Source organism: Onthophagus taurus, chromosome 2, assembly GCF_036711975.1.
Source record: "Onthophagus taurus isolate NC chromosome 2, IU_Otau_3.0, whole genome shotgun sequence".
Lineage (NCBI taxonomy): Eukaryota > Metazoa > Arthropoda > Insecta > Coleoptera > Scarabaeidae > Onthophagus > Onthophagus taurus.
In genome coordinates, this window is record NC_091967.1 from 25,969,942 (window position 1) to 25,997,021 (window position 27,080).

Here is a 27,080-nt window from a genome sequence, read left to right on the forward strand (position 1 = left end):
GGGTGATTGTGGTATTTTGGTTTTATTAGATTTTACCAAAGTATTTGATTCAATTAGTCACCAATTGCTTGTATCAATTTTAAACTACATTGGGTGTCATCATTCTTTCCTAGACTTAATTAAATCTTATTTAAGTAATAGGCATCAATGTATCAAGTTGGGTAGTTCGGTTTCTAATCCTTTACATGTTAATAAAGGTGTTCCACAGGGATCAATATTGGGCCGTCTGCTGTTTAACGTTTATACGTCCTTATTGCATAATTAGTGCGGATGACACTCAACTGTGTTATGGTTTTCCGTTTAATGATTATGAAAATGCTGTAGATAAAATTAATTGTGACCTTCAGAGACTGTCAGTTTATGTTCGTGAACATTTTTTGTTTTTGAATACGGCAAAATGTGCTGTTCTTTTGTTTGGTAATGAGAGACACGTTCAACAACTGCAATCATTGGTTAAAATCAGTGTTGACAATAATGTGATTCCTATATCACTACAGGAGAAAAATTTGGGTCTTATTATTGACAATACATTTCGATAACGGCAGCATATTTCTAGACTTATAGGTTTGAGTTTTCTAAACCTGAAGGTTTTGTATCCTTTTAGGAATGTTTTCAGCATCAAGCTTAAGACAATTTTATGTGAAAACACTGTGCTGTCCATTTTTAATTATTGTGCTCCAGTCTTCGATCCTTGTCTCGACGTTGCAGACGTGTGAGGATGCAGCGTGTGCAAAATGCTTGTATGCGGTACATTTTCGGCATAAGAAAATATGACCATATAACTTATAAATTGAAGGATCTTGGATGGCTTAATATGAGGTCTCGTATTCAAATGCTATCACTTACGTTTTACCATAACATAATTGTTGGTCGCAATCCACCTTACTTAGCTACAAAGATTTATTTTAGAGGTGACTTGCATAGTATCAACATCAGAAATAAAAATGTTATAAATCCTCCTAAGCATAGGACCACCTTTTTTGAGCGATCATTTACCTATAGTGTATATTCTCTATACAACTCTATCCCAGATTATACAAAGGTTGGGCATGGCCGTGCGTTTAAGTGTTTGTTGTTTAATTACCTTTTTAACATGCAGTGATTTTAACATTGAGGAACATCTCGGAAGGTTATTAAATTTTATGTTATGTTGTTTCATAGCATTGGTTTAAATTTTAATTCTTTAAGATCGGTAATTTAGGGATAATACGGAATTTTAGCTTTAAGTTCTTTTTAGGCATTTACTGGCCTGTTTTGATAGCTTTTTTTTAAATTTAAGGCTGCGGTGGAAGAACCGTAATGGTCTTTTGGCCATGGCACTGAATCCGCGACCTTATGATTCTTCAACAATTATTATAATTATTTTTCTTTTGTCTCTTTTTAAGTTTTTTTTTTAACTTTAATTAGCATTTATACAGTTTTTGTATATATGTATTGTTGAAGAATAAACTATTATTATTATTATTATTATTAATAGAGATAAGTGATATCACGGCAGATGTGAAACTACCATGCTTGAAGACTTTTGTTGGTGTCTTCAGAGGGATACTGTAAGGACTGAGTATAAGACAAGAAATAGGCGTTCAAAAAAATATTAGCTTTTTTGATGAATAAATTTTCTATGTGAAACTTGATGTAATGTAACTATTTTAATTTACAAAGCTTGATTGAGTGAAACTCACAATCAATGAAAATAAAAAATAATTTTTGTTGTTGCATATTGTTACCAAAAATGTTATTACGGATACATGGTTCTCGTCCAGATTCATTTTATAATGTATTATTGTTGTTAATGTAAATGTAAATAGATGTTAATATGTAAATGATTTAAATACTGTAAAAAATGTGAATCCCCAGACATAAGTTTTGAGCAGATTTATTTTAGTTATAATCATTGTTAGCGCTTAAAAATGCCCAATATATCACACACCATTATTTTAAGTGTAGGTCATTTTTCTTTTCCCCTATACTCACATAGGGAGATGCGACCACTATAAATCACCGACGCATTTCTCTAGATTATAGTTTGATTTATACCTACATTATCGAGGAAATATAAATTTTCCACACACCAGGTTATATAAATCTTAAAAAGCACTTACATTACTACAAATTATTTGTTTTGAATAGCATGTACAAAACTTATTCGGTCGCACAAAAATTTATTTAATACGATTGCAGTTTGATAACGGAAAACCTTCGAATTTATAGTTAACAGAGATTCTCACTATTGACACATAAATACACCGAGATAACGGTAAAAACTTTCGTAGGGAAATGTACAGTATCTCGCAGTTCGAACGGTCACGAAAATAGGCGTTTCAGAAGGACACGTCCTCTTATAAATCCGAACCTTTCGGACGGTATCTAAAGCGATAGGGAGAAGAACCTCTTAGAAATCGTGCGGTAGAACTTAAAATCTTTTTCTTTGGTGTTATCGTGGGAACCCAACAAAAACATTGCCATAAACTAAATCAAAACATTTAAAACTAAATCAATGTGAAAGATATTTCAATATAATTTCTGAAAAAAATAAATAATCTAATACTAGTCATAAAATGGTTATAAACTACACCGGAACACCCGGGGTTAACATATCTTCACTGAAATCAATCATTCGCTCAAAGCGGGACTAAATTGAGAGCAGGCCAATAAAACGAAATGATATAATGGGGTGGCGTGGGTTTCCGTTGACTTCTTGCGCCCATTTAACGGTTATTTGCACTCCGGAAAAGGTATCATTGGATTGGGACGATTAATTTTATTGCACCGATACGACCGCAAAAGCAAGACGAGCGACGTCTCATCTCCACGGCCCCTTGTTTCGCTCCTGCTTCCCCCTTGCAACGCTTTAAAATAATTATATCGACGTTCATTACGTCCAGCGACCAAAGAGTAATTAAATATGTAATGGAATTCGATAGATAGAATCCGTTACAGTTGGCTAAAAGTGGTCATCGGTAAGCATTGATGTAAAGATTATTTATGGTATTATTTTTTGCGGTTACCTCTTTGTAAGTAATTACAAATTGTTATTAATATTTCAAGAAGATTCATAGATTTCAAAGCAATTTAATCTTTATTATTACCTTTCTTCAAAGTTTATGTAAGAAGTGTTTTATGGTTTCTCAATTACGTTGGGAATTCTTCTTATATCTACAAAGCTAACAAAGTAAAATAAGAGCAGTTAAGGGCTTAAATAATAATAAAGGAAATTTCTCGAACACCTGCTCTTTATGCAAAATTGTTAATTGAATATGGAATATTACCAGTTTATTCAAGTACGGTAAGCGTTACAAATGTTTCCTGTGCTTCAAATGACTTATAATGCTGATAATATGAAGTGTTCTGGCTATTTCTTATGTAAATTTCACCAAGAAGTGTGGCTGTCCATAAATTTTCGACACGTTTCCTTGAGTACGAAAATTACTTTAAGTGTATTCAATATCCATAAGTAAAAATACATATATCTAAATTATGTTTTTTGAAAATTCGAAAAAAATATATCTAGAAAAATTATTTCAAATTTAATTCTAAATAAATATTATTCGCAAAATTGATTAACTTTTGTGTCTACATTCTTAAAACTACACATAAACATACACCCAACATATCCAAGTGACCCATCCAATTCCTAATATTGTCTTTGTTGTTGCGATTATAGTGATAGCAATATTTTATGTTAAGTTAATGGGTCAGTTTCTAGATGATGGATGATTTCTTGTAACATACGATACTTGTTGAGTCTTTCCTGATTTTACAACATTAATGTTTGTAAACGAATAAACTTAAAACGAACAGTGAGTTATAATACAGTTAACATTTCAAAATTGAGATCTACTCAAAAGTCCTATTATGAAGGGACCAGAAGATTTGAGAAAGTTTTATGGTGTCGTGAATTGTAATGTGATTGAAAGGTTTGAAAAACTTCTACAGTGACGTGTACTGTGAGGTAACCGGAAGAATCGAGAACATCTTGCGATTAAGTGAAAAATAAGAAAAATTCTCTATGAAAGGGAGCATAGAAAAATTTGGAATATGTTAAGAAATAGAAAAAAAAAACATATGAAACTTGCAAAAATTGCACTAAATGATTGAGAAGAACAGAGTATATTGCCGAAAGCACATATCAACAGCTGTCCATATCCAGAGAAAGAATAAATCATAAATCAACAAATTTAAAAATCGAAAATCTTCAGAGTTTAATGAGATATCAAATGAAATAATAAAATACGATGGGGACATACTACTCAACGAGATAGACGAGTTAATCAACAAAATAATACAATACAAAAAGTATATTAACTTAATGGAAAGAAAGCAAAACTATACTAGTATTCAAAAAGGGATACAAGAAAGACCCTGAGAACTAATCTGAAGTAAGCCTTCTGAGCTCGATACTAACGCTATTTATAATGATTCTCGAACAAGAAATTTCCGCTTACAGCATCTGTGAGGAGTGGCAAGGATTCAGAAAAAATAGATCAATGAATTCAACGATAAACGATATATTTATAATAAGATAGATTACCGGAAAAGCAATTGAATACAACACAATAGCATAAATGTGTTTTGATAATTTTACAAAAACATTTGATCCAGTAAGCCTTGCAGATGTTATGAGACTGCTACAAAAAAAGAGAAGTGTATCCCGGTATAATAAATATTATCGTGGAGCTGAACACCAATAACTGCACAACGATAAGAACAAAGAAAGGAGTGAAATGTAGAGTACCCATATAAACCGACATAAAACAGAGAGATAATCTAAGCCCCGTACTATTCAAGTTGATCATGGATGTGAAAAGAAAAAGTGTGCAGACGCACGGCTAAACCCGAATATTTCTAGTTCTAGGTCTAGTGTTAGTTCTAGTTTTACACTAGCACTATCACTAGAACTAACACAAGGTCTAGAACTAGAATCATTCGGGTTTAGCCGTCTTGAGAGACGTGGGACTAAATCCGAATGTTTCTAGTTGTCGGTCTAGTGTTAACTTGACGCATTTATCTCAAAAAATCAAAAAGTTGGAACTTTGAACTGTTAATTTTGACATATTTGTCAACTTCATAAAAAATCCTTTAAAATAAATCCAAACTCGACATATTTAACTTTAATATTAACGGAAATACAATCACTTCCGGTTTGAAACGTCAACGTCAATTTTGACATATTTGTCATCTTCATTAAAAAACCTTTAAAATGAGTCCAAAGATTAAACCCGAAGTTAGCAACAATGAAGTTAGCAATTTAATTTTTAAATATTAATACCAACCTTAATTTTTTATTTTTTTTTATTTATATTTTTGTTTTTGTGACAAATATTAAGACATTTTATAAAAATTAAGAATATGTCAAAATGACATTGTCATTCCAAACCGGAAGTTCTTATATCTCGACTAATATTGGAATTAAACGTATCATGTTTGGACCCATTTTAAAGGATTTTTCACGACGATTACAAATATGTCAAAGTTGACGTTGACATTCTTAACCGGAAGTTGACCATAACTTCATTAATATTGAAGATAAATATGTCGTGTTTGTACTCATTTTAAAGGATTTTTAATGACGATTACAAATATGTCAAAATTGAGGTTGACATTTTAAACCTGAAGTTAGTTATCATATAAAAGAAGTTTTATAACTGAACTTAATCTGGTGTTAGTCACTTTTTCGCACTTTCTTTTTATTTTTAATGTGTTTTTTGGGTTATTTCACATTGATTAAAAAAAATCGTCAATTTTTAAGCCACATGATGACTCTTGAATTTTTCCCAAGTTTCTTAATATTTCTTTTGTTAAAAAAGAGCGTTCTTACATTTTAACCTGTAAACTTGTAACACTTCGTCCTTAATTTCATTTTACAACTCTTTAAACTTTAATTTTGTAAATTAGTAACCAATAATCTGATTTCGACTTTGATATGTGATCTTTTTTAACAAAACAGATGAAGATGGCCAAGGGCCGAAACTGGTTAGACTTAAATGCTATATAAAATAAAAACCAGTTTAAAAGTACAAAATCAAACTCTAGATTATTTTCTTCAAACATTTTTACACGAATCGTCATCATTTTGTCTCTAGTTTTAGTTCTGTGCTTCTGATAGCTGTCATCAGTGTTCTGTGATAAAAATGGACAGGCAGCAAATAATTTTCAATAGTTTGAGTCTGCCTATTCTGAGAAGTTTTATATTTTTAGAGAGATGAAAACGAAAATCTCGTTTTTCTCAACATTACTCATTTCCGCCTAGTCAAGTGATGCATAACGCAGTCTATTTGATGTTTTGGTGGAACCTTTGCTGAATGATCCTAAATCTTCGAGAAAAAAGTTCACATGTGAGTGAAGGAAATTCATTTTGACACCCTTGCAGCAATCCAATGCTTAAAATTTGTCCAGCATATTGATTACAATTGATTTATAGTAAGGATTCTTCTAATCTCCCAGAAATTTACTGATGACATCTTTTAACCCAAGTTTCTTTTTCCTTTGTTGTTTTCTAGTATATTCTTTATTTTTTATAAGCATGCGGATACCTGGACCAACAAAGACTTCCTCTTTCAACTTGACTTTAGATAAATCAGGAAACTTTTTACACAGATATTTGAAACAGTCACCATCTTTAGGAATAGTCTTAACAAACTGCATCATTCCAGTTAACTTTATGCAGTGGGGGTAACAATAGTTTTTCTTGGGGTAACTAAGCTGTTCCGAATCATATTTTTGGTGCCTGGTTGAAGATGTTGTTGTTCGGCCATTCTTTTAACTGAGTGTCATCACAAATAGTGCAATAGCGGTCAGGAAATTTGATTTTGTTGAGGACGAGAGCCAGGTTATTATAGCGCCCTTTTATATGCATCGAGTATCTAACTGGTACAAATACAGTTTTAAGTCTCCTTTTCGACGAAATTATAAACAGTTTATCTTATCGAGCTTTTCTCGATTACTGTACCGATAAAAAAGGTTCTCTTTGTCAATAAGTTTTTATCTTTTAATCTGGAGCCTACTAATTTAGCTGCCTCTTTCGGACTACCAGAATCTGGGCTGTAATGAATCACTATCAAGGGTCTTCTCTATTCGGTATCGATGCCTTGGACTTCCCGATGTTCCAATTCTGAAGAGATAACTGAATCTGGCACATTATATCCATGAGGAACAGGGAGTACGGCCGATGAAATTTTATCATGGTAAGAGATAGGCAAAAATCAAAAGCTGATTTTTGCCACGGACATGGCAAGACTCAATCAGAATAGTTTGACAACTCCCTTCATATCATATTTTTAAACCATCAAGCAGTCTTCATTCCTTTGAATCAGAAGCGTAGATCAGAGACACTACACACAAGCTTTATGAGCAACCCACAATTTGTCCTGGTCTCCCAGTTTCATGCCAAAACAAAGAATGAAGAAAAGAAAATGGCGTCAGTGTGAGGGATCGTTGTTTCTTCGCTCCGCAAGTTGACCGGTTTTTATATCAATCAAAGTGCTCTTATTTTGCTAAAGTTCGTCTCATTGTATTCAGGGAGTTTCCGTGTAATTGGTCGTCATTAAAAATGACTGACAAAACGCGATTGTCAACAAACAACTAGTGGATAAAACGGAAAGTCTTTCGTCCAAAGTGGATAGCCTGGAACAATCTTCGAGAAGAGCATGCGTTAGAATTAATGGAATGAGTGAATCTCCACAAAGTAAATGTGAGGAAAATGTTATAAGATTATTCAAAGATAACGTGGACTTGCAAGTAGATGAAAACTTCATAGACCGGTGCCATCCAATTGGAAAAGTACACAATGGACTTCAAAGCATAATAGTCAAGTTTACGAGTTATAAAAAAGCAGTGAGTAAGTTTGGTGTTAGCTGTTTGGTCACTGGATGGAAGAATATTTGTTAAGGTCGGCAATAATAAACACACAGTTTCTAGTGAAACAGATTTGGATGATCTTAAATAAGAGCAATTCCATGTTAATCATTAAAGGGGGTCTCGTGTGGAGTGATGAATGTTAGTGATGGTGCAGATGGATCCTAAGCGTGGGTTATTTTGGTTTGTCAACATCGTTAGATGTGTTTTTTGTTTTTTTTTTCGACAGTTACTTTATTTTATGTTGCTTTCGTTACTATTTTTTTTATTTTTTATATACATTAATAATTTTTGATTTAATTATAGTAGAATCGTTTTTACACCATTGTAACGTGCATCCAATGAGGTCATTATTGCTACTTTTAATTTTCTATGTGTATTATTAAATCGGCATCAAAAGGTACATAAAGTTAAACCATCGACAAGACAGATGTATATGATTGCAGAAAGACCGTAAAAAATGGGAGAAAAGAAATTTAGCTTTAATCACGACCGTCTCATGACATGACGGTTCATTGATCGTTATAAGCTTTTATTTAGACATACAACAGTTCTACCGATTATTTAAACATCATTAGTTGAACAAACAACTTACCGTTGTTTTATTATAATTATTCTTTACTTCACCGATTTGGCATCAAATTGAACCAACAACCGTAAAACAACGAAAATAACGACTCCAGATGTCGTGAAACAGCTGTAGAATGGTTTTCAAGGCAATAGAAATGTGATGAAAGTTAATTACAATTTATAGTTTAATTCTTTTGTTGTCTTTAAAAGCTTTTGTTGATACTTAAACCATGGTGTATTGATATAAGAATTATTTATTATTATAATAATTAATATATATAAGATACACTGGTCTTATATAAATTTAAGGAATTGTAGGTAACAAAGATTGATTTGTGAGGAAATGAGACCACATAACAATATATTTAATATAATTTTAATAGCTTCAAGGATGTTTTATAAATGTTTTGTTGATACTTATGTGGACACCATGAATAATGTCTTGAGTTTTTGATACATGGGAAACAAGACGTCGACGTGGGAGAAATTCCCTATACCTAATCGTGATGTGGTTTGCCTTAACGATAATTAACTACCCAACTAAAAAAAAACGTAATCAACCATAGATCATGCAGGATGCGGCTCTTTATCTCCTTGGAGTCGATCGCTTGGACGCGCGACACGTATGTATGTACATACAACGTTACTAGTTTGTACAAAGACAAATTATTACCGCCATCGATCGGATCGTCAGGAATAACATGGGACTAACAAACTCCAACATCACTGTGGTATCTATACTATCTATCAATAGATTGATTGAATTAAAACATCTTTTACATACACAAAACGCTTGTAGTAGAATATTAAGATTATTTTTCTGTTCGTTACAAGTGCACTTCCTGTATCACAAAAGAAATAAAGCGGAGCTCGCGTATAATCACGATGCAATCTACTGGGTGTTGCGATAGCGGGAGTAGTCGACTACCTCTACCGCTATTAATGGTTTATGATAGCAAAGTGCACGCGATAGGCATCACCTGAATAAATCAAACGGTCGTCGGTGCAGCAGCGAAACGGTTCTGCGCGGAGTTGATTTAAAGCTCACGCCGTATATGAACCGTGATTACCACGATAGAAAACTACGTCTTTATTTCTATACGTGTTATTTCATAGTGGTCAATGTAAAAACTCATCATTCTTCTTGTAAGATTGTATAGATATAAGAATATTTTATATTTAAATTCATGATTAAATCAATGTGTTGATCTACTTACGTGCTAGACACGTGTGTTTTCTAAATTGAAGGAATCCATCGACACAACGGCAGACGCCATCCAGACAGCTGCTATTTGCCACCTTCATGGTACACTGCTCCGGGACCATACAATCATATCCGAGTAACGTTGCTGTAAAATATTCAAAGAAAAAAAATCGTTATCATTAGAATTACTAATCACAAACAATCTTTTATAACATCAAAGAAAAAATGCAATTTACTTATAGAACTTGTTTGTTTAAACACATTGTTTAGGCACAGTGAGTCATGTTCTATTTCGACAAGAAATACAATAAATTAACATCTAAGTAGGATCTTGAGCATCTGTTACAACAGAAATACTTTAAAAATTGAAGACCTTTCATCGCTAATACGTGTCTATTCAAACTATAACATTTCCTAATCCGTTTCTTATTTCCTGAATTCTCGTTCAGTAACCCTTAGTGAAGTCAATATAAAGAATGAGAATATTGAACAAGGTAACAGTCCCAAGATTGAGAATCTTGGAACTCTTGGAAATACTCCGAGTGTCTCGGAGTATTTCTTAGAAAATCTCTTATTAAAGTTAAACAAACAGTAAGGCAATCACCACCATCTTACATACTACAAATCAACAAGTCAAAATCGATATCACTCTTCTTAGATCTCTCCAATTTCCAATTTAACTTCAAAAGATTGAGTCAAACTTTTAAAAGAAAATCTTCGACTAGAGATTATCGAAACCTCGAAGATAAATTCTAGAAATCTGCGCAGAATATAACAACATATTCTACTTAACTTACGATAAACTTAGTTCTACGCAAGCTGTGAAATTTTCCTGTGGTATACAAAATAGAAGATTATATTTTAATCGTTTCGAAAAAAGGCGATGTTTCTGGCGTGCAACTATGGCGAATTATGATAGACTAGTTTCTTTTATGATGATATCGAGTATATTCTCGGCCAACTAAGTCACTATGTGTACTTCCATACCCCAGATTTTGTTAGTTTTACTCCATACAATCACTATGTGTTCACCCGGATGCCATTTAGTTTAAAAAGCTCTTCCACACAAACGAAATTTTATTACAACTAGATAAGTACGAGTTCTTAAGAAAGGAACTAACGTATTTAAGCCAAATCGTTAGTGACAAAGGAATAGTCCCAAATCCCGATAAAATCAAAGCAATATAGCTTATCTTACTCCTAAAAATCCCAAACACGTAAACCAATTCTTAGGATTGATAGGATAGTATCTTCGATTTATCTCTAGATTTATCTTCGCAAAAACCCTAACATCACTACTAAACAGGACGTATCTTTTATTTGGCCTTCTAAGGTACAGGAATCAAATGTCGATTCCAAGACATACAGACCAATCAGCCTAACTTCATTTCTCCTCAAAGAGATGGAAAAGGTACTCGATTAATACCTCAGGAAAGGAGTGCTTGTCACCAATCCACTCCATCCAAACCAACATGCTTATCAGAAAGCAAAATCAACAATTATTACTCTCCATGCTTTGACAAGCATTTTAGAGGAAACAATTACAGCCAAAGATGCTGTAAGAGTATGTAAGTGTAGAGGCCCTATGTGTATTCGTAGACATAGAGGGTACTTTTGATAACATCTCTTGTGAATCCATAGAGAAAGCTCTAAACGTAAAAGGCATACATCTCTCGACGAGCAAATGGTGTAAAGCCATGCTGAAAAATTGGCAGATCACAACCAGTCTGGGAGGCGAGTCGTAGACTATTAAGGCACTTAGAGGATATTCCCAATTGGCAGTGTTTTTACCTCTCCTATGGTGCCTAGTAGTTGATGCATTGATCAACATCGTAACAAAGAATGCATTCATGATTCAGGAATACATGAGAGGTAAATATCCGAGGTAAATATGACACAATCATAACCCAAATAAATCCAGAAAGTCCTACTATATACTAGCACAAACAATAGGCTCACCATTAATCCGAATAAAGCAGAAGGAAGTTACAATTGAGACCACCCTCCATTGAAGACAGAACTATACCTCAAAACAGAAGTCAAATACCTAGGGGTAATACTGGACAGTACTATTAAACTAAAATTCCCACACAGTCATGGTGAGGAAAAAGGCCATCATAGCTAACCAGATCTGCCGCAGGGTCCTTGGAAAGAACTGGGGTCGACGGAATATAATTTCGACCAGCCATATAAGGTTATATTTAGAAACAGGGATGATTGGACGAAGGTAGAGCCTCAACTCAAATGAGGAGCCCTTGCCTGCTACACCGATGCATTAGTGGAACAAATAATTGAGTTGCTCCTCAGCTCGAACATAACCATTTTTCAAGCTAAAGTTCTTACTATAAACTTTTGCACCGTTTTGAACCTAGAAAAGGGACAGAAAGGTACATCCATAAACATTTTCATGGACAGTCGGGCAGCCCTAAAGGCAATTCAGGCCTTATCACGTGTGAATGCTGGTCAGAGAATGTACCGGCAACCTCAGCGAACTCGCCAGGGGCAATAAAGTTACTCTATGGAGAGTTCCACGTCATAAAGACATTGGAGGCAATGAAATTGCTCCTTTTATTGGACCCCAACCCGGCTGTGGACTACAAAAAAACCCACTTAAAATAGGTAATTAATAGATGGGAGGCCTCAAAGTTAGACTTACGCTAGACAGAGGTTCCAGATCACAGACAGGTGAAGAGTATGATAACTCCGCCGAAAAACAAAACCAAAGAGGTTTATGCCTCAGCAAAGGGAGGACCTAAGGTCGCTTTCAGGCTTCCTGGCCGGCCATGCGCCTCTAAAATACCACCTCTTCCACATTGGACAAGCTGAGAATCAAACTTGTCAACTGTGCAAATGACGAGTCAGAGACTGCTGAACATATATTGTGTGAATACGTTGACAGACACAAAATTTTGGGTAAGGTTTGGAGCAATACTAAGGTTCATCAAGGACCTACATTTGCTCTAAACCTTTGGCATTCCTAAGGTACAGGAATGCAACAGAACCCATTTTAAAATACCTGAACTGTATACATTTCCATTTAGGTTATATAAAAATTTATATAAAATCAAAGAGGATTTGTAAATTAATCATAAATTAAACAAGGCTCCTATGGAGCTGGAGCTTTGGATATAGATGATCTTGTCAAACTTAAACAGATTTATTCATACCATGCAAGATAATGTAAAATGCTCCTACGCAAAACCACTACTAAATCATGATGCAATAGCCGTGAAAAACATTCACGGTTACAATTTATTGCTATGTTTGGAATTCCCGAATGTATTTTAACCGACCGATCAAGGTTAAAAAACTAAATCGTCTATGTATAATAAACCATGTGGAGTCACCACACCTTAAAAGTTAATTTCAAATAGTAAACGTGTTTCGAAACTATTGTTTCATCTTCAGTACATAAATTAATTTACAAATTGATGGAAAAATTTTAAGGTATGTTGGGATTAGGTATAAGTTTAAGCTTTTCTTCTTAAATACAAAATATTTTAAAATTTACAAAAAATCAAAAAATTAAATAAAAATTCTTTAAAAAATTTTGGAAAATAACCTATGAATAGGTTATATCCAAAAGTTTCGAAACATGTTTACTATTTGAATTAAATTAAATTTTTTATTATTTCTCATAAAAAGTCTTTCCTATATTATTTTTTAATTATTTGAGAAATATGGAGAATTTCATTCCCTTTAAAAGTACTTAATACTAAGAACACTATATCAATTAGAACCAAACTAATAATAAATAGGACATATCCATATATGTAAAAACTCCGTTTGAACTCGTCTTCAGACACAAAGCCGCAATTACCAGAACTCTGACGGAATCCCCGGAATTTCGTTATTGTTATGACGCTTATTATTCCAATTTAAAATTCAAATTGAATCAAACCCGTAAAATCGCTCGTCAAAACTTAATACAATATAAAAAAATATCAAAACAGTACTAAACAAATATATTAAACACTCCCTCCGTCCCAAATTATGGTATACATTTCTCTAAAATTTATGGACTAAGGAAAGTTTGGAGAATTAACGAGTTTCTATCTAGTTAATATAATATAATGTAATCTTACTTTAATTAATGAAAGAAACTAGAGTTCTGTTTGTCGAAGGTTAAATCAAATCGATGTTTTGAGGATATGTACGACTCAACGCAAGTTAAAAGGTCATGCTACATAACGCTGGACGAAGCAGAACCAGAAAGGTGCTGTAAAAGCAAACGGTTCATAACTAAAGTTATGTTTATGGCTGCAGTGGCCAGACCACGCTATGACAGTGCTAAAAAGCAGTATTTCAACGGCAAAATAGCACTCTGGCCTTTTGTTTATAAAGAACCTGCAAAAAGAAACAGCAAGAAAAGAAAAAGAATGCAAAAAGATGATTATCGATAACGTTGTACCAGCCATTAGACCCAAGTTGATTGGTTCCAAATTGATGATAATGGATCAAGATAACATAATAAGATAACATAATATCATAAGCAATACCACCATAGTTATCTCAATTTCTTATGAACAAGCCAGGAAATCCCACAATATCAAAATTCACAATCATCTACATTAAATTCTGTTATGTCTAAAAAAACTGAAGGTGATAGAGAAAAACGGTTCCCATAAAAATTGATGATAATGAATCAAGATAACATTATTCATAACCAATGCTACCTTAGATATTACCATTTCTTAGGTTCAAGCCAGGAATTCTCAAAATATCAAAATTGACAATCATCTATGTTAATTCTGCTATGATTAAAAAACTGAAAGTGATAGAGAAAAACGTTTCCCATAAAAATTGATAATAATAAATCAAGATAACATTCATAATCAATGCTATCAAAGATATCACTATTTCTTAAGTTCAAATCAGGAATTCTCAAAATATCAAAATTGACAATCATCTGCGTTAAATTCTGTTATAAGGAGAAAATTAGAGGTGATTGAGAAAAACGTTTCCCATAAAAATCAATGATAATGAAGCAAGATAACATAATCCATAGTCAATGCCACTATAGATATCACCATTTCTTAGCTTCAAGCCAGGAATTCTCAAAATATCAGAATTGACAATCATCTGCGTTAAATTCTGTTACAAGTAGAAAATTAAAGGTGATAGAGAAAAACGTTTCCTATAAAAATTAATGAAAATGAATCAAGATAATATAATCCATAGTCAATGCTACCATAGATATCACCATTTCTTATTTTCAAGTCAGAAATTCTCAAAATATCAAAATCGCCAAAAACTATGAATGAATTAATAGATTGTATTAAAAGTGCCTTCGACGCATTAACTAAAGAAAAGTTAGATAACGCATTCTCGACACTACAAAAGTGCATGGAGTCAACCATGATGGCCTCAGCAGGCAACAACTATAAAATTGAATAAATTTGAATCTGAGCATGCTACAGAAAAACTTTTCGAACGAAAGTTGTAGCAAATTGTATTCTTAACAAAATTGCACTCTCTTATACTTTTTCTCTCAGACGCATAGATATCGAGAAAAATATGAAAATTCATGAATAAAGAAAAGCTTCACCATGAAGGGCGTTTACATTTAACCAGCTGAATTGTGTTTAAATGTGTAAAATTTTCAGTCCAAATTTTCAATTTGGAACAGAGGGAGTATATTAAATTAAATATATTTTTTTCGTATTTTTATTAGCTTAAGTTATAGCACATAGAAGACAGTGCCGCTGACGCCTTAACCTTATCTATTGCTGACTTACAAGAGAGTACTGTTGTGAAGGTTTAAAAAATCGATTGTTTCTTCTCACATTGCGATAGTAACATCCAGTACGTATAAACTATGAAAATTGCATGACGCAATTTAAAATACTTACAGAGTTATAGCAAATAGAAAAGAGTGAAATCGCATCGGTCACTTTAACCGTCACTTTAAATGCGTTTATCTCGAAACCATTTCTTTTTCAATACGTGGAAGACAGAACTTAAAATTTATTCAGTCTATCGAGTTGTAATTTTAACACATTATTCTATACATAAGTTATTCCTATTGAGAGCAGAAATTTGTCAACCCATTATTAATTTCTTATGAATTGTGGGTTTCAGGTCACTGGTAGTAGAGATCTACATTCCACCAGCCATTCGCCTTTTTGGGGGAGTTAATTTTAACAGTAGATATTATATTAAATAATGGCTAAGGTTGAAATTTTGTACGTCACACAGCAACACGCCTTTAATCCCTTAGCCTACGCGCTAACTTGCGATCGTGTGGGCAATAGTAAACAAAAAGGTCGGTCGCCCTTCTAGCCATTCAGCTGTTCAACCGTGTGCCCAAATTTGCGCAAAATGTATAATTCCTCACCACGCGCCAAAGTCGTGGTTTTCCCTTATGGCACAAATTCTTTACCACGAGTTAGACTCGTCGTTTTGGCCTATGGCACAAGTTGGTTACCACGAGTCTCACTCCTCCACTTACAAACGTCCTTTCAAAATAAAACAGATTAACCCTAACAAAGAAGTTACATACCACACTAACATGTTGAAACTCTGGAATGAAAATTGTATAGATTTGATTAAGTTACCATCGACATAGCACCTGAATTGCATGCAATCTAGACACAACAAATTGTAAGTCATTAATTTTTGAAAACTACTTTAGGGCGATATAACTTCAATGTAAACAAGCCATAAATTCTTGAAAACTGTGTCGGTTTAAAACATCGTAGCCTTGCAATACAAGTAATTATTGTATGTTAAGTGAGTGAAAATATATTTCTGCTGATTGTGACAGAAAGGAACCGAACCCATACCGACACTAATTTAAATAACAAATATTATAGAGCGTTATTCGCAAAAAGTTTAAACGAAAGATACTGATTAAATCGAGGCTTTATATTAATACCATATTAACCCAAAAATATTCAATAAATTGCAGCGTTTCGGCTAAGGTTAAAGTATGTGTGACTTCGCTTGATTAAGTCAAGGTCGCTTGCGACCGAGGCAATTGATACTAAATTGACAGCGAAATATATCACAGCACTTCAATTGCAAATGACTTTGGCTTAATATTTTCAACTGGTGACAACAATGTATCCCGATTAAGACAAACATCATTGAAAACGGTGTAGTTGTATGTCGATGTAGCGCCTCGACCGCAAGCGACCTCGGCTTAACTAATTGTAAGTCGTGCATTTTTTAAAATTACAATTTTGTAGCTATATAGCAGTGGTGTCCACTAATTTTTGATCAAGATCGACTTTTTATATAAATGTCTTGCCAAGATCGACTGGAGGGTTTAAAGTAACCTTCCTTTCTTTTGCTCTGAGGCCCAGATATGGATATTTTAGTTAAGCTAAGTTATGGCCACCACTGATTTAGAGCTTATAAATAAAAAATCGTAATAATTGAGTTCAACCTTTTTATGGATTTAGTCTTTATGGTCCACTACTAAGATTTTATGTATAAAAAATATTTCCCCATCGCCTTTAGTGTATGAGTTATGATTGAGTTAATTTTCGAAAATCAACAATTTTGATGTTTAATCGATTTAGAGCTTATAAATAAAAAATGGTAATAATTGGGTTCAATCTTGTTATGGATCTAGTCTTTATGATCCATTACTAAGGTTTTATGTATAAAATATATTTCCCCATCGCCTTTAGTGTATGAGTTATGATTGAGTTAATTTTCGAAAATCAACAATTTTGATGTTTAATCGATTTAGAGCTTATAAATAAAAAATGGTAATAATTGGGTTCAATCTTGTTATGGATCTAGTCTTTATGGTCCGTTACTAAGTTTTTATGTATAAAAGGTATTTCCCCATCGCTTTTAGTTTTTGAGTTATGATTGAGTTAATTTTCGAAAATCAACAATTTTGATGTTTAATCAATTTAGAGCTTATAAATAAAAAATGGTAATAATTGGGTTCAATCTTGTTATGGATCTAGTCTTTATCGCCCATTACTAAGGTTTTATATTTAAAAAATATTTCCCCATCTCTTTTAGTTTATGAGTTATGATTAAGTTAATTTTCGAAAATCAACAATGTTGATGTTTAATCGATTTAGTGCTTATAAATAAACAATGGTAATAATTGGGTTCAATCTTGTTATGGATCTAGTTTTTACCGCCCATTACTAAGGTTTTATGTATAAAAAGTATTTCCCCATTGCTTTTAGTTTTTGAGTTATGGTTGAATTAATTTTCGAAAATCAACAATTTTGATGTTTAATCGATTTACAGCTTATAAATTAAAAATTGTAATAATTGGGTTCAATCGTGTTATGGATCTAGTCTTTATCGCCCATTACTAAGGTTTTATGTATAAAAAGTATTTCCTCATCGCCTTTAGTTTATGAGTTATCAATCATAACTTATGATTGAGTTAATTTTCGAAAATCAACAATTTTGATATTTAATCGATTTAGAGCTTATAATTAAAAAATGGTAATAATTGGGTTCAATCTTTTTATGGATCTAGTCTTTATGGTCCATTACTAAGGTTTTATGTTTAAAAAATATTTCCCCATCGCTTTTAGTTTATGAGTTACGATTAAGTTAATTTTCGAAAATCAACAATGTTTATGTTTAATCGATTTAGAGCAGTGGTGTCCACTAATTTTTGATCAAAATCGACTTTTTATATAAATGTCTTGCCAAGATCGACCGAAGGGTTTAAAGTAACCTTAGATAGATATTTCAGATTCATGATTTTCTTGGCGATCGACTCAAAACTGCTTTGCGATCGACGTTATGGACACCACTGCTATATAGCAACGTTGTTGTGGCTCGGTCCTATTCTAGAAAACTGTATTGCTTTGTTCTTTTAAGGAATTCCTGTGATATTAGTTGCTGCATGCTCTGTAAAATTGTAAATTGTCACTGCAGAAAGTAAATAAAACCGTTGTAGAACCGATAAATGGTGAGATAATTTGGTAGTAGATTGATTAATACATCCATACCTCGCTTTACGGCCTAGATACGTTCCACGAAACTTGGCCGCAAAGTGAAAAGCCGTATAAGGAATCAATTCTTCTAATACATCGAAAAAAAGTTTCGAAAAACATTTTAGGCCGTAAATCGAAAACGTGCCTTAATTGAAGAGGGCCGTTATAGCGAAATGCCGTATAAAGAGCGGCCGTATAGCGAGGTATGGGTGTATTGTATTTTAATTTGATGCTAATCCATTTCAAATTCGTAACTAAGAGAAGATTTCAATTAATAAATTTGATAGGCTGATAGGGTATTAAAAAGAATGAATATTTCAAACTAACATACGCATATTTTTATTGTATTTAACAAAAAATGCAAAACACGTGTTTGCTTTTTCTTGTATTGATTATAAATATATATGTTTCAAACACTATCCAGCTTCTGTTATAAAATATTGTTGTATATTTATTGATTAACCGCAACCGCATAATTGAATTATTATGTTAATTCTATAAACAATGTTTTGATGTCTCTATTACTTTTGGAAAGCAAAATTTATAATTTTCAAATTCACTTACACTGTACGCAAAATGTGTTGTTCACTCTTGCGTAATATGACTGGCACAAACATCTGCCGTTGAGGCACATGGAGCCGGGAATATCGTCCCTGCAATCCCAGTCGCTGTTGCATTCTGAACCCAACTCAACGGATCCTGCCGCCGACATCATACAAAAAAACACCTAGAACAAATTAAAATAAATTGTTAGATTATAACAAATTCAAGGAAAACGGTAGTTGAAAATGAACAATGATTTCGCAAACGGTTCGGCTTGTTTAGAGGCGATTTTCTAAGTACCTCGTTTCGAAGAAAGCCAGAATCTAATGGCAGCCTTTCAAAGAACTCCGAAGAGAGCGATTATGATAATAGGTATAGTGAAAGCCCCAACATCAATACGAGGCCGTTATAATTTACGTCTTAGTAAATGCGATCGAAACGCTAACAAGTATCGATAACAGTGGTAATGATAAAACAATCGGAATTTTAGCTCTTTCAATTTAATCGGTTTGAAACCACCATCACAGGAAGACATACCACAACCATATATGTTCGTATCGATAGGCGGTGGATAGAAAAACCAAACCGTCCTCGGCTTCTCGCAAAAGATCTCTCTGGCAAGGAGTAGTAGGCATCGTCAATTTCAATGGACACACGGGACTGTGTTAGGTAACTCACGTTCGCATCGTGACTGCGAAGTTCATGCCATGGCGGCTACAGATGAATATTTATTCGGCTTGGGATTTACAACGGGGACCGAGTAGCAATTTAAATTGAAAATTGGTAGGCGTCTGCAACGCGACAACTCGAGGTTAGCAAACTGAATAAATTATCACTTTTTTTGAGCACATAGAAAATGGAATATTCTTTGTTTTTACTTTGATTCCTTATTCTCTGTCAGAAGAAGCCGACGACGAAACCTTGATCGTGATCGTGTTCGTTCAAGAACGTCTAGCATTGGATTTGCTCACCTCGAGGCTATTTTTCGCGAAATTACCTGACAGCTTTAACGTGAGATGGGCGTGTAAAATTGGCTTTGTGCGTGAGGGAAAAATTAGTAATGGTAATTGAGGAGGTGTTTATTTTTTTCTACCGTTCTCATCATTCCTTGCGCTCGTTTTTACGCGAATAATGAGCTTGATTATAAATACAACTTCTCAACGAATGGTATATTAATATATAAATTTATATCAAGTACAGTTGATAGAGAACAATTTTCTCATGCTCGAATCTGCGCAAGAAAAACAGGTGTTAAACGTCCGCTAAGGTCGTCTGTTGCTTCTTTTAGGTGAACAGGTGACCGTTTGGCGTAGCGGTTGCTACCCACGTTAATCCTGATTATTTTTAACGCTTTCCCGTTTGTTTCTCGACTGTTAAAACTTGTTTTTAGCATTGTAGACCCGGTGATTATTGCGTACTTTGCGAATCCCGTAACTCGGGCAGATGCGTTCTGGTTTCAACCCGGTCTAAGTGCTTATCCATCAACTACTATAAATTACTCCAATTCCAAGTAGAGAGACAAGAAGCACTTTAAAAGAAGGATCGTTACGGTTTAAACCAGATTCTTTCTGTTATGATCGAGTTTAGTAACGAAAATCAAATATCAAAAAGCAGGCTTAAGTTTAAAAAATCATAACGAGGTGTATATGAAATAAGAAATTATTTATAGCACAATAAATCTTTAATAAATTTGCTTTAAAATGTTTTTTTATTTCATTATTAGATCTCAATTCGTTCTTGAGATACAATTTTGTAAATTAATATACTTTTTAAAACAAAACAGATGCAATGTTTAGTTTAGTTTAACAACTACCATATTTATGGAAACTAAGAAATTTTGTATGGCACAACACTTGTTGTTTCTTATTGCACTCTATCTCAATTCATTTTTAAAATACAATTTTCTAAATTTTTATGATTAAGTCACACATTTTCTTAAAGTGTTGATCCTTGAGATCTAAAACACTTTTTGATTTACGGAGTTAACACATTTTTTAAGAATTTTTTGTTGGTATTCAAAAACCATAGCCAAGATATTTTTGTCAATACCAAAGCTCATATTTAATTCTAAACTGACCATCAACTTTTGGAGAACTTCAAAATGTATGAGTGCCATATAAGCATCAAGGTGCATTTTCAGAATCGCCATCTTTCTAGATAAGTTTCTAGAAATCCTTGAAAATGCTTAAATCATGGAAAATGTTATGGTAATCTTTCTAATAGTAGTTTATCCATTAGTTAACCATTAGAAATTAATTAATACTGTTGGGTATCTTTAAATGTCTAGAGAAAGAGAGAATTTACATTTATACGGGTTGTATATCTGCTTGGCTCTTGGATTAACTTGGATTGAGCAAGGTCGTACAGGTCCATACAGATCATACTGTCTCGGAAATATTTACATCTCATGTATTATGACTTCTGCCTTAAATTTGATGTCTTATTATCTCCCTTCCTAATCTTATGTTCCCGTCAAACTGCTGCATTGGTTAATGAATGGTGTATTGACGAGAAAACACCAGCTTAATCTTTAGAGCTATTACTAGTTATGAGCTCTTCTTCTGAAGTAACTACATAACCTCCCACCGAGGCGCTGCAATTGGTGGCATATTGACATTAAACTAGTTAATTTTGCAGCAACAAGCTAAACTCAATAATGAGAATTTCCATATTTTAGTTAATTATTTACCTTTACAGTATATTTTGTAGAAAGATGCGGTTAACTGAAAAACACAACAGAGCGTGGACATATAGAACACATAAAAAAGTTTTTAATGCAAATTAAGAATGTCATCTATGTAAGTATTTAATCTGTGGTGCGGAAATATATTTAGGTCTTGCTACGAAACATGCCAGGAAACTTGCGTACGAACTAACCTTTAAGTAAAACTTGCCAACACCCGAAAAGTGAGACAGAAACTTAATGGCTGACTTCGATCTATCAGTTTGTATAGCGCATTTTGCAAGGGCGACCAGTTTCAATAAAACCAATGTAGATAGTTTTTATGGGAATTTAATAACCGTCATGGATCGTTATATATTCGAACCACAGAACATCTACATGCTGCTGAAACTGGTGTAATTACTGTTTTTACAATATGGCAAAAAGGCATGGGATACGACAGGTTGAAACCTCATTTCAGCAGAAAAGGGTACGTTATTGACTGTAGCCTCTGCAGCAAATGCTGTGGGGAGTACCGTTTTATACTAAATGGTTCAGTGAGGCCAGCTTTGGTAAGACCAGTATTGAGTTCCGTTGTCAAAATTAAAACAGAAACGAAAAGAACAAAGCAGAAATCCTTGTTTTCTGCTGAATGCTTAGAAAAACATTTGGCGTGACACTAAAAAATAGACAGACTAGCAGATCAATCAGAGAAAAACGTAATCTACAAGGCGTGGTCAAGTGGTCCAACACAGGAAAAAAGAAATGGATTGAATATGTTAGTTGTTGTCTTAGTGTTTAACGTCTTTATACAATTTTAGCATTTTTAATACAATCTTTTAATATTTTATTTATAAGTACCAAGGCTTTCACGGCCAGTGTTAATTAAACTAAAAATAGAACTAACACAAGCACTATCACTAGAACTAACACTGGACCTAGAACTAGAAACTTTCAGCTTAAGCAGTGCGTCTTTTGAAAAAATGTTTGAGGTTTCGGATGCCATGTTGCAACTTTCTTCAGAAACAAGTTCGAAGTGACGAAATCGGTTAAAATTTGACAATTCTTTCTCGTATCAACACCTATTCTGTCTTAATCAAGATCCTACGTGCTGCAGCGGTGTCGATATGATGCTTAACTCTGAAGAAGGTTGGCGTTACCCTCTTATCCTGCATCTAAATAGGAAAGTCAAGCCAATTAATAGCTTGCGTTGTCTAATCCGTAAGATGTCAAGATCATTGATTTGTTTGTTAATATCTTCCCCATAAAGATATTAACAAACAAATCAAGGATCTTGACAATTTATGGATTAGGGCTTTCCAACGTAGATGCAGAGATAAAAGGGTAACGCCAACCTTCCTCAAAGTGCAGCACCATATCGACACTGCTACAGCAAGTAGGATCTTGATTAAGACAGAACAGGCGCTAACGAGAAAGAATTGTCAAGTTTTAACCGATTTCGTCACTTCGAACTTGTTTCTGAAGAAGGTTGAATTTTAACTTGTATAATCTATATAATTTATATCTTAAAACGTGTGATAAAAAAAGAATTTGGTCGTGTTTAATATAATATGTTGTGTACTCATTACTTCATTACAATACCTCTGAACATTAGACGTGGTGCCTGATAACATTTCTTTCAAAAACCGAAACAAATTTGTAGCACCGATTTATATAAAACAAGTACATCATCTTTTTAAATATTGATTTTTATTCAATTATTATCCTTTTGATACAATTCTAATATAAAAAATGAACTTGGAGTTAAACATTGCTAATAGAATCATTAAGCCTTATAATTTGTGCATTTCATAACTTTAAATATCAGCCCAGAATGATTTTTTGAAATACAGTACACTCGCGATGGTGTGAACACAAAAATACAGTGGGTCGGTCATACTAACGAGGTTGTTCATAGAAACGAGGGTGTAATTAAAAAAATTAAGTTTATTACTTAAACCTAAATTAGTTATTCATGAACATTCTTAAGACTTAAAAAATGTGTAATTTTTTTCTGGATATTTTTTTGAGCAATTTTGGCCATAACTACTTTTCCTTGAATTGCTCTCTCAAAGTGATGATTTGACTTATATTTATGGAATTTTGATTTGACCATTCTACAGCAACATTAAATGCTTTAATTGCATCGGAATGGCAAATTTTCAGTGCACTCATTTTCATCTTCATCTAAAGACCACTTCTACAACATCTGCTGCCTCATCCTTGTCCAAATGTTCCACATCTGCAACAGCGTAGTCACCCTAAAATGTGCAGTTTATGATTTTGCTATCGACTTTTAAAACCACTTATGCATTAATTTACTGGAGCTACTTCCTGTGGTAAATTTATTGTATCCCTAATAGCATCAAGACCCAAAGTTTTTTCACATCTTAATTTTTCCCTTAATATACTTAGTGGAATGTTATCTTTGTCTGCATCCTCATTATGTTGATTAAACTTTTTCTCCAAGTCTTCTCGATTATTGTTGAGCTAAGGTTCTCCCACGCCGCAGACAAATGTATGATTGTATCTTTTATTGAAATCTTACTGAGTGCTGCAGCTATTCCGTTGATACAACAGAACTGAGCAAACTGTTTCTATGGTACAGTTTGGTGAGCCTTAAAATATTTTGGTCCATGGATTGTATTTAAGATGTAACATTAGGAGGTAAGAATTTTACAAAGATCATCCCATCTTTAGTCCTCAGTTCTGTTGCTGGTGGATGGAACGGCGTGTTATCTACAAGGTGAATTGCTTTCTGATGCAAGGTTGCTCCTGAGAATGTAGAAAACATCTCACCTACGAATTGTGTAACTCTTCCTTCAGGTACAAAATGTTGAAAAAAACCATTCCTTAATGAGATCCCCGGTCATCCAGGAATTCTTAGTGCTTTTGTAAAGCAATGGGTTGTTAAAATTCCTAAAACACCTTGGACTCTTTGATTTCCGCTTATGTAAGCCTGAAGCATTTACACAACCCATAAACGTCAGTCATTGCTTCAAAATTTTTAAGCCGGGAGCACTTTTTTATGCTAATGAGACATATGAAGGGTACAGGGGAAGAACATACCAAGTCACAAAAATTAATTTTTTAGATTTTGGTGCCATCTGTTAGCGACGACATGACTCTAGCTTTGTATCAAGTCCATATAATGAAATATCAATCCTAGTCCATAGAAATCGGCTTTGAAATTTGAGTGTGCAACGAAAGAACATTCTAAGTCCACCGGACTCATCAAGCAGGCTTGCATAAATGTGACGTTTGCATCAGATTGCGTCAGTGTGACAAGTTATTTCGTTGTAATGTGTTTGTGCTTGAAGTTTTTATTTTCTTATTGACTTACTGATCGTGTTTAATACAGTGTTAATAATGTCGAGTTAAGACGAAAATGAGACGTCTGTAAGTTTTGGACGAAATACAAAAAAAAAAGAAAGTTACAGGAAGATTACGTTCTGCTAATAAGAGGTTACGTGTTGCTAGCCATGAGTGTGGTGACAGTTGCTCCTGCAAGCGTTTAAAATGTTTTGAAACAGTATCCGTTAAAGAAAGAGACGGTTTGTTAAAAGATTTTAATTTGCTGTTATCGAAAAACAATCAAACTGCTTATTTAGCTGGCTTAATTTCAATTCATCAGATAAAACGTAGAAGACCACGAAAAAATGAAGCAGACAGTAACTTGCACAATCATGCATTTTGTTACAAAGTTAGATTGGTACGTGAAACAGGTGCGATTGAGGTTCCTATATGCAGGAAGGCATTTCTTTCAATTTTTGGGATAACTTTTCAGATCATAAGGACTATCCAACATTCACTCATTACAACAGGAAATCCTCCAATCGACAACAGGGGTAAACACAAAACTAGAAAACACAAACTGTCAGACCAAACAATAGAAAGGATTCATTCCCATATTCAGTCTCTAAAAGGTAGGAAATTACACTATAGCTTGCATGATTCCAAACGTTTATATTTACCTGATGATCTTTCGATTAAAAAATAGCACAATATGTACACTGATATAAATCCAGAAAATCCCGTGTCATACGAATGTTACAGAAATATTTTTAATACCCAATATAATATTTCATTTAGGTATCCAAGAACAGACACCTGCTCGAACTGCAACGAATTCCAGGCTAAGGTGTCATGCCTTCAAAAAGAAAAAGAAAATTGTACACCAGAAGAGTGCATCGCAAAAGAAAAGGATATACGGAATTTAACCGTACTTAACGAGTTACATTTGAGAAAAGCTAAAATGTTTTATAAGAGGAAAAGATTAGCAAGAAAATTTGCCTCTTATGAATCCATCTGCATGGGTTTTATGAAGAATCTGCCGGTGCCTAATATTCCAACAAATGACGTATATTATAAACGTCAGTTGTCATTTTAATTTTCAATATCCATGTTCTTTCTACCGCCGAATCTTACTTTTTCACATATGATCAGACCATTGCAAAAAAGGGAGCAGATGATGTGGTCTCTATGCTTTACCACTTTTGCAAAAAACATTTTGCCACCTGAAGTAAGACACCTTGATATATTTTGCGACAGTTGTGCCGGGCAAAATAAAAATTATACGCTATTCAGATCTCTTCATCACCTTGTTCATGACCTAGATCGTTTCGATACAGTTCAAGTTACGTTTCCAATTAGGTGACATAGTTACATGGAGTGTGACAAAAATATGGGCCTTATCAACACAAAAGTTAGAATTGAGCAGCCTTTACAGTGGAATGAACATGTACGAACATCACGCTCAAAACCTTCCCCATTTACAGTAATCGAATGCGATAGGAGCCTCTTTAAACATTGGAGTAAATGCTTTTTGACCACGTCCTACAAAATAAGCTTCTTTTCAGACTAGACCCATTATTGAGATTCTCTTTGAAACACAACATCCACGGACAGTACAGTTACGGGAATCTTATTCTGGGAGCTGGGAATCTCACATTATACTGGACAAAAAGAAGAAGAAGACGAGTGTTGGACAGAACAGAAACCGAGAAGCAGAGGAACCAGAACTACTTTATGAGGGCCCAATTCCGATTCCAAAAAAGAAATTCGATAACATAATGTTTTTAAGTCGCTTCTGCGGACCCGAAGCTAAACTGTTCTACCAAAATCTCAAAATCGTTGACCAAGATAACGATGAAGATGACGAGGATGTATTTCTAGAGGTAAGTTATTTTATAATAACCTTGAATCATTGAGTTGTACTGTTGTTTTATTATTGTTGCAGGACGCTAATTAGATATCAAGATCTCCATATCAAAAAACAAGACGCTATACTGATTAAAATGTACTATATGTAATCTCTATGTTA

At 33.7% G+C, this 27,080-nt stretch overlaps 1 protein-coding gene across 3 annotated transcripts in view; it reads right to left on the bottom strand.

The window, feature by feature from the left end:
- The window catches only part of LOC111421764 (Ecdysone-inducible gene E1), a 90,790-nt gene that overhangs the window by 20,186 nt on the left and 43,524 nt on the right, over positions 1-27,080 (bottom strand). Inside the window, exons 1-3 of one of the 3 annotated variants that reach the window (XM_071194563.1) lie at positions 19,633-19,756; positions 19,117-19,279; positions 9,642-9,773 (exon numbers count right to left, since the gene is read on the bottom strand). In XM_071194563.1, the coding sequence (XP_071050664.1) occupies positions 9,642-9,773; positions 19,117-19,279; positions 19,633-19,641 (304 nt within the window). In that variant the 5' untranslated portion in view covers positions 19,642-19,756. Of the gene's footprint in view, positions 1-9,641; positions 9,774-19,116; positions 19,280-19,395; positions 19,757-27,080 lie in introns of those variants that run through there. The other 2 variants (XM_071194565.1, XM_071194562.1) reach the window with 2 other exon arrangements.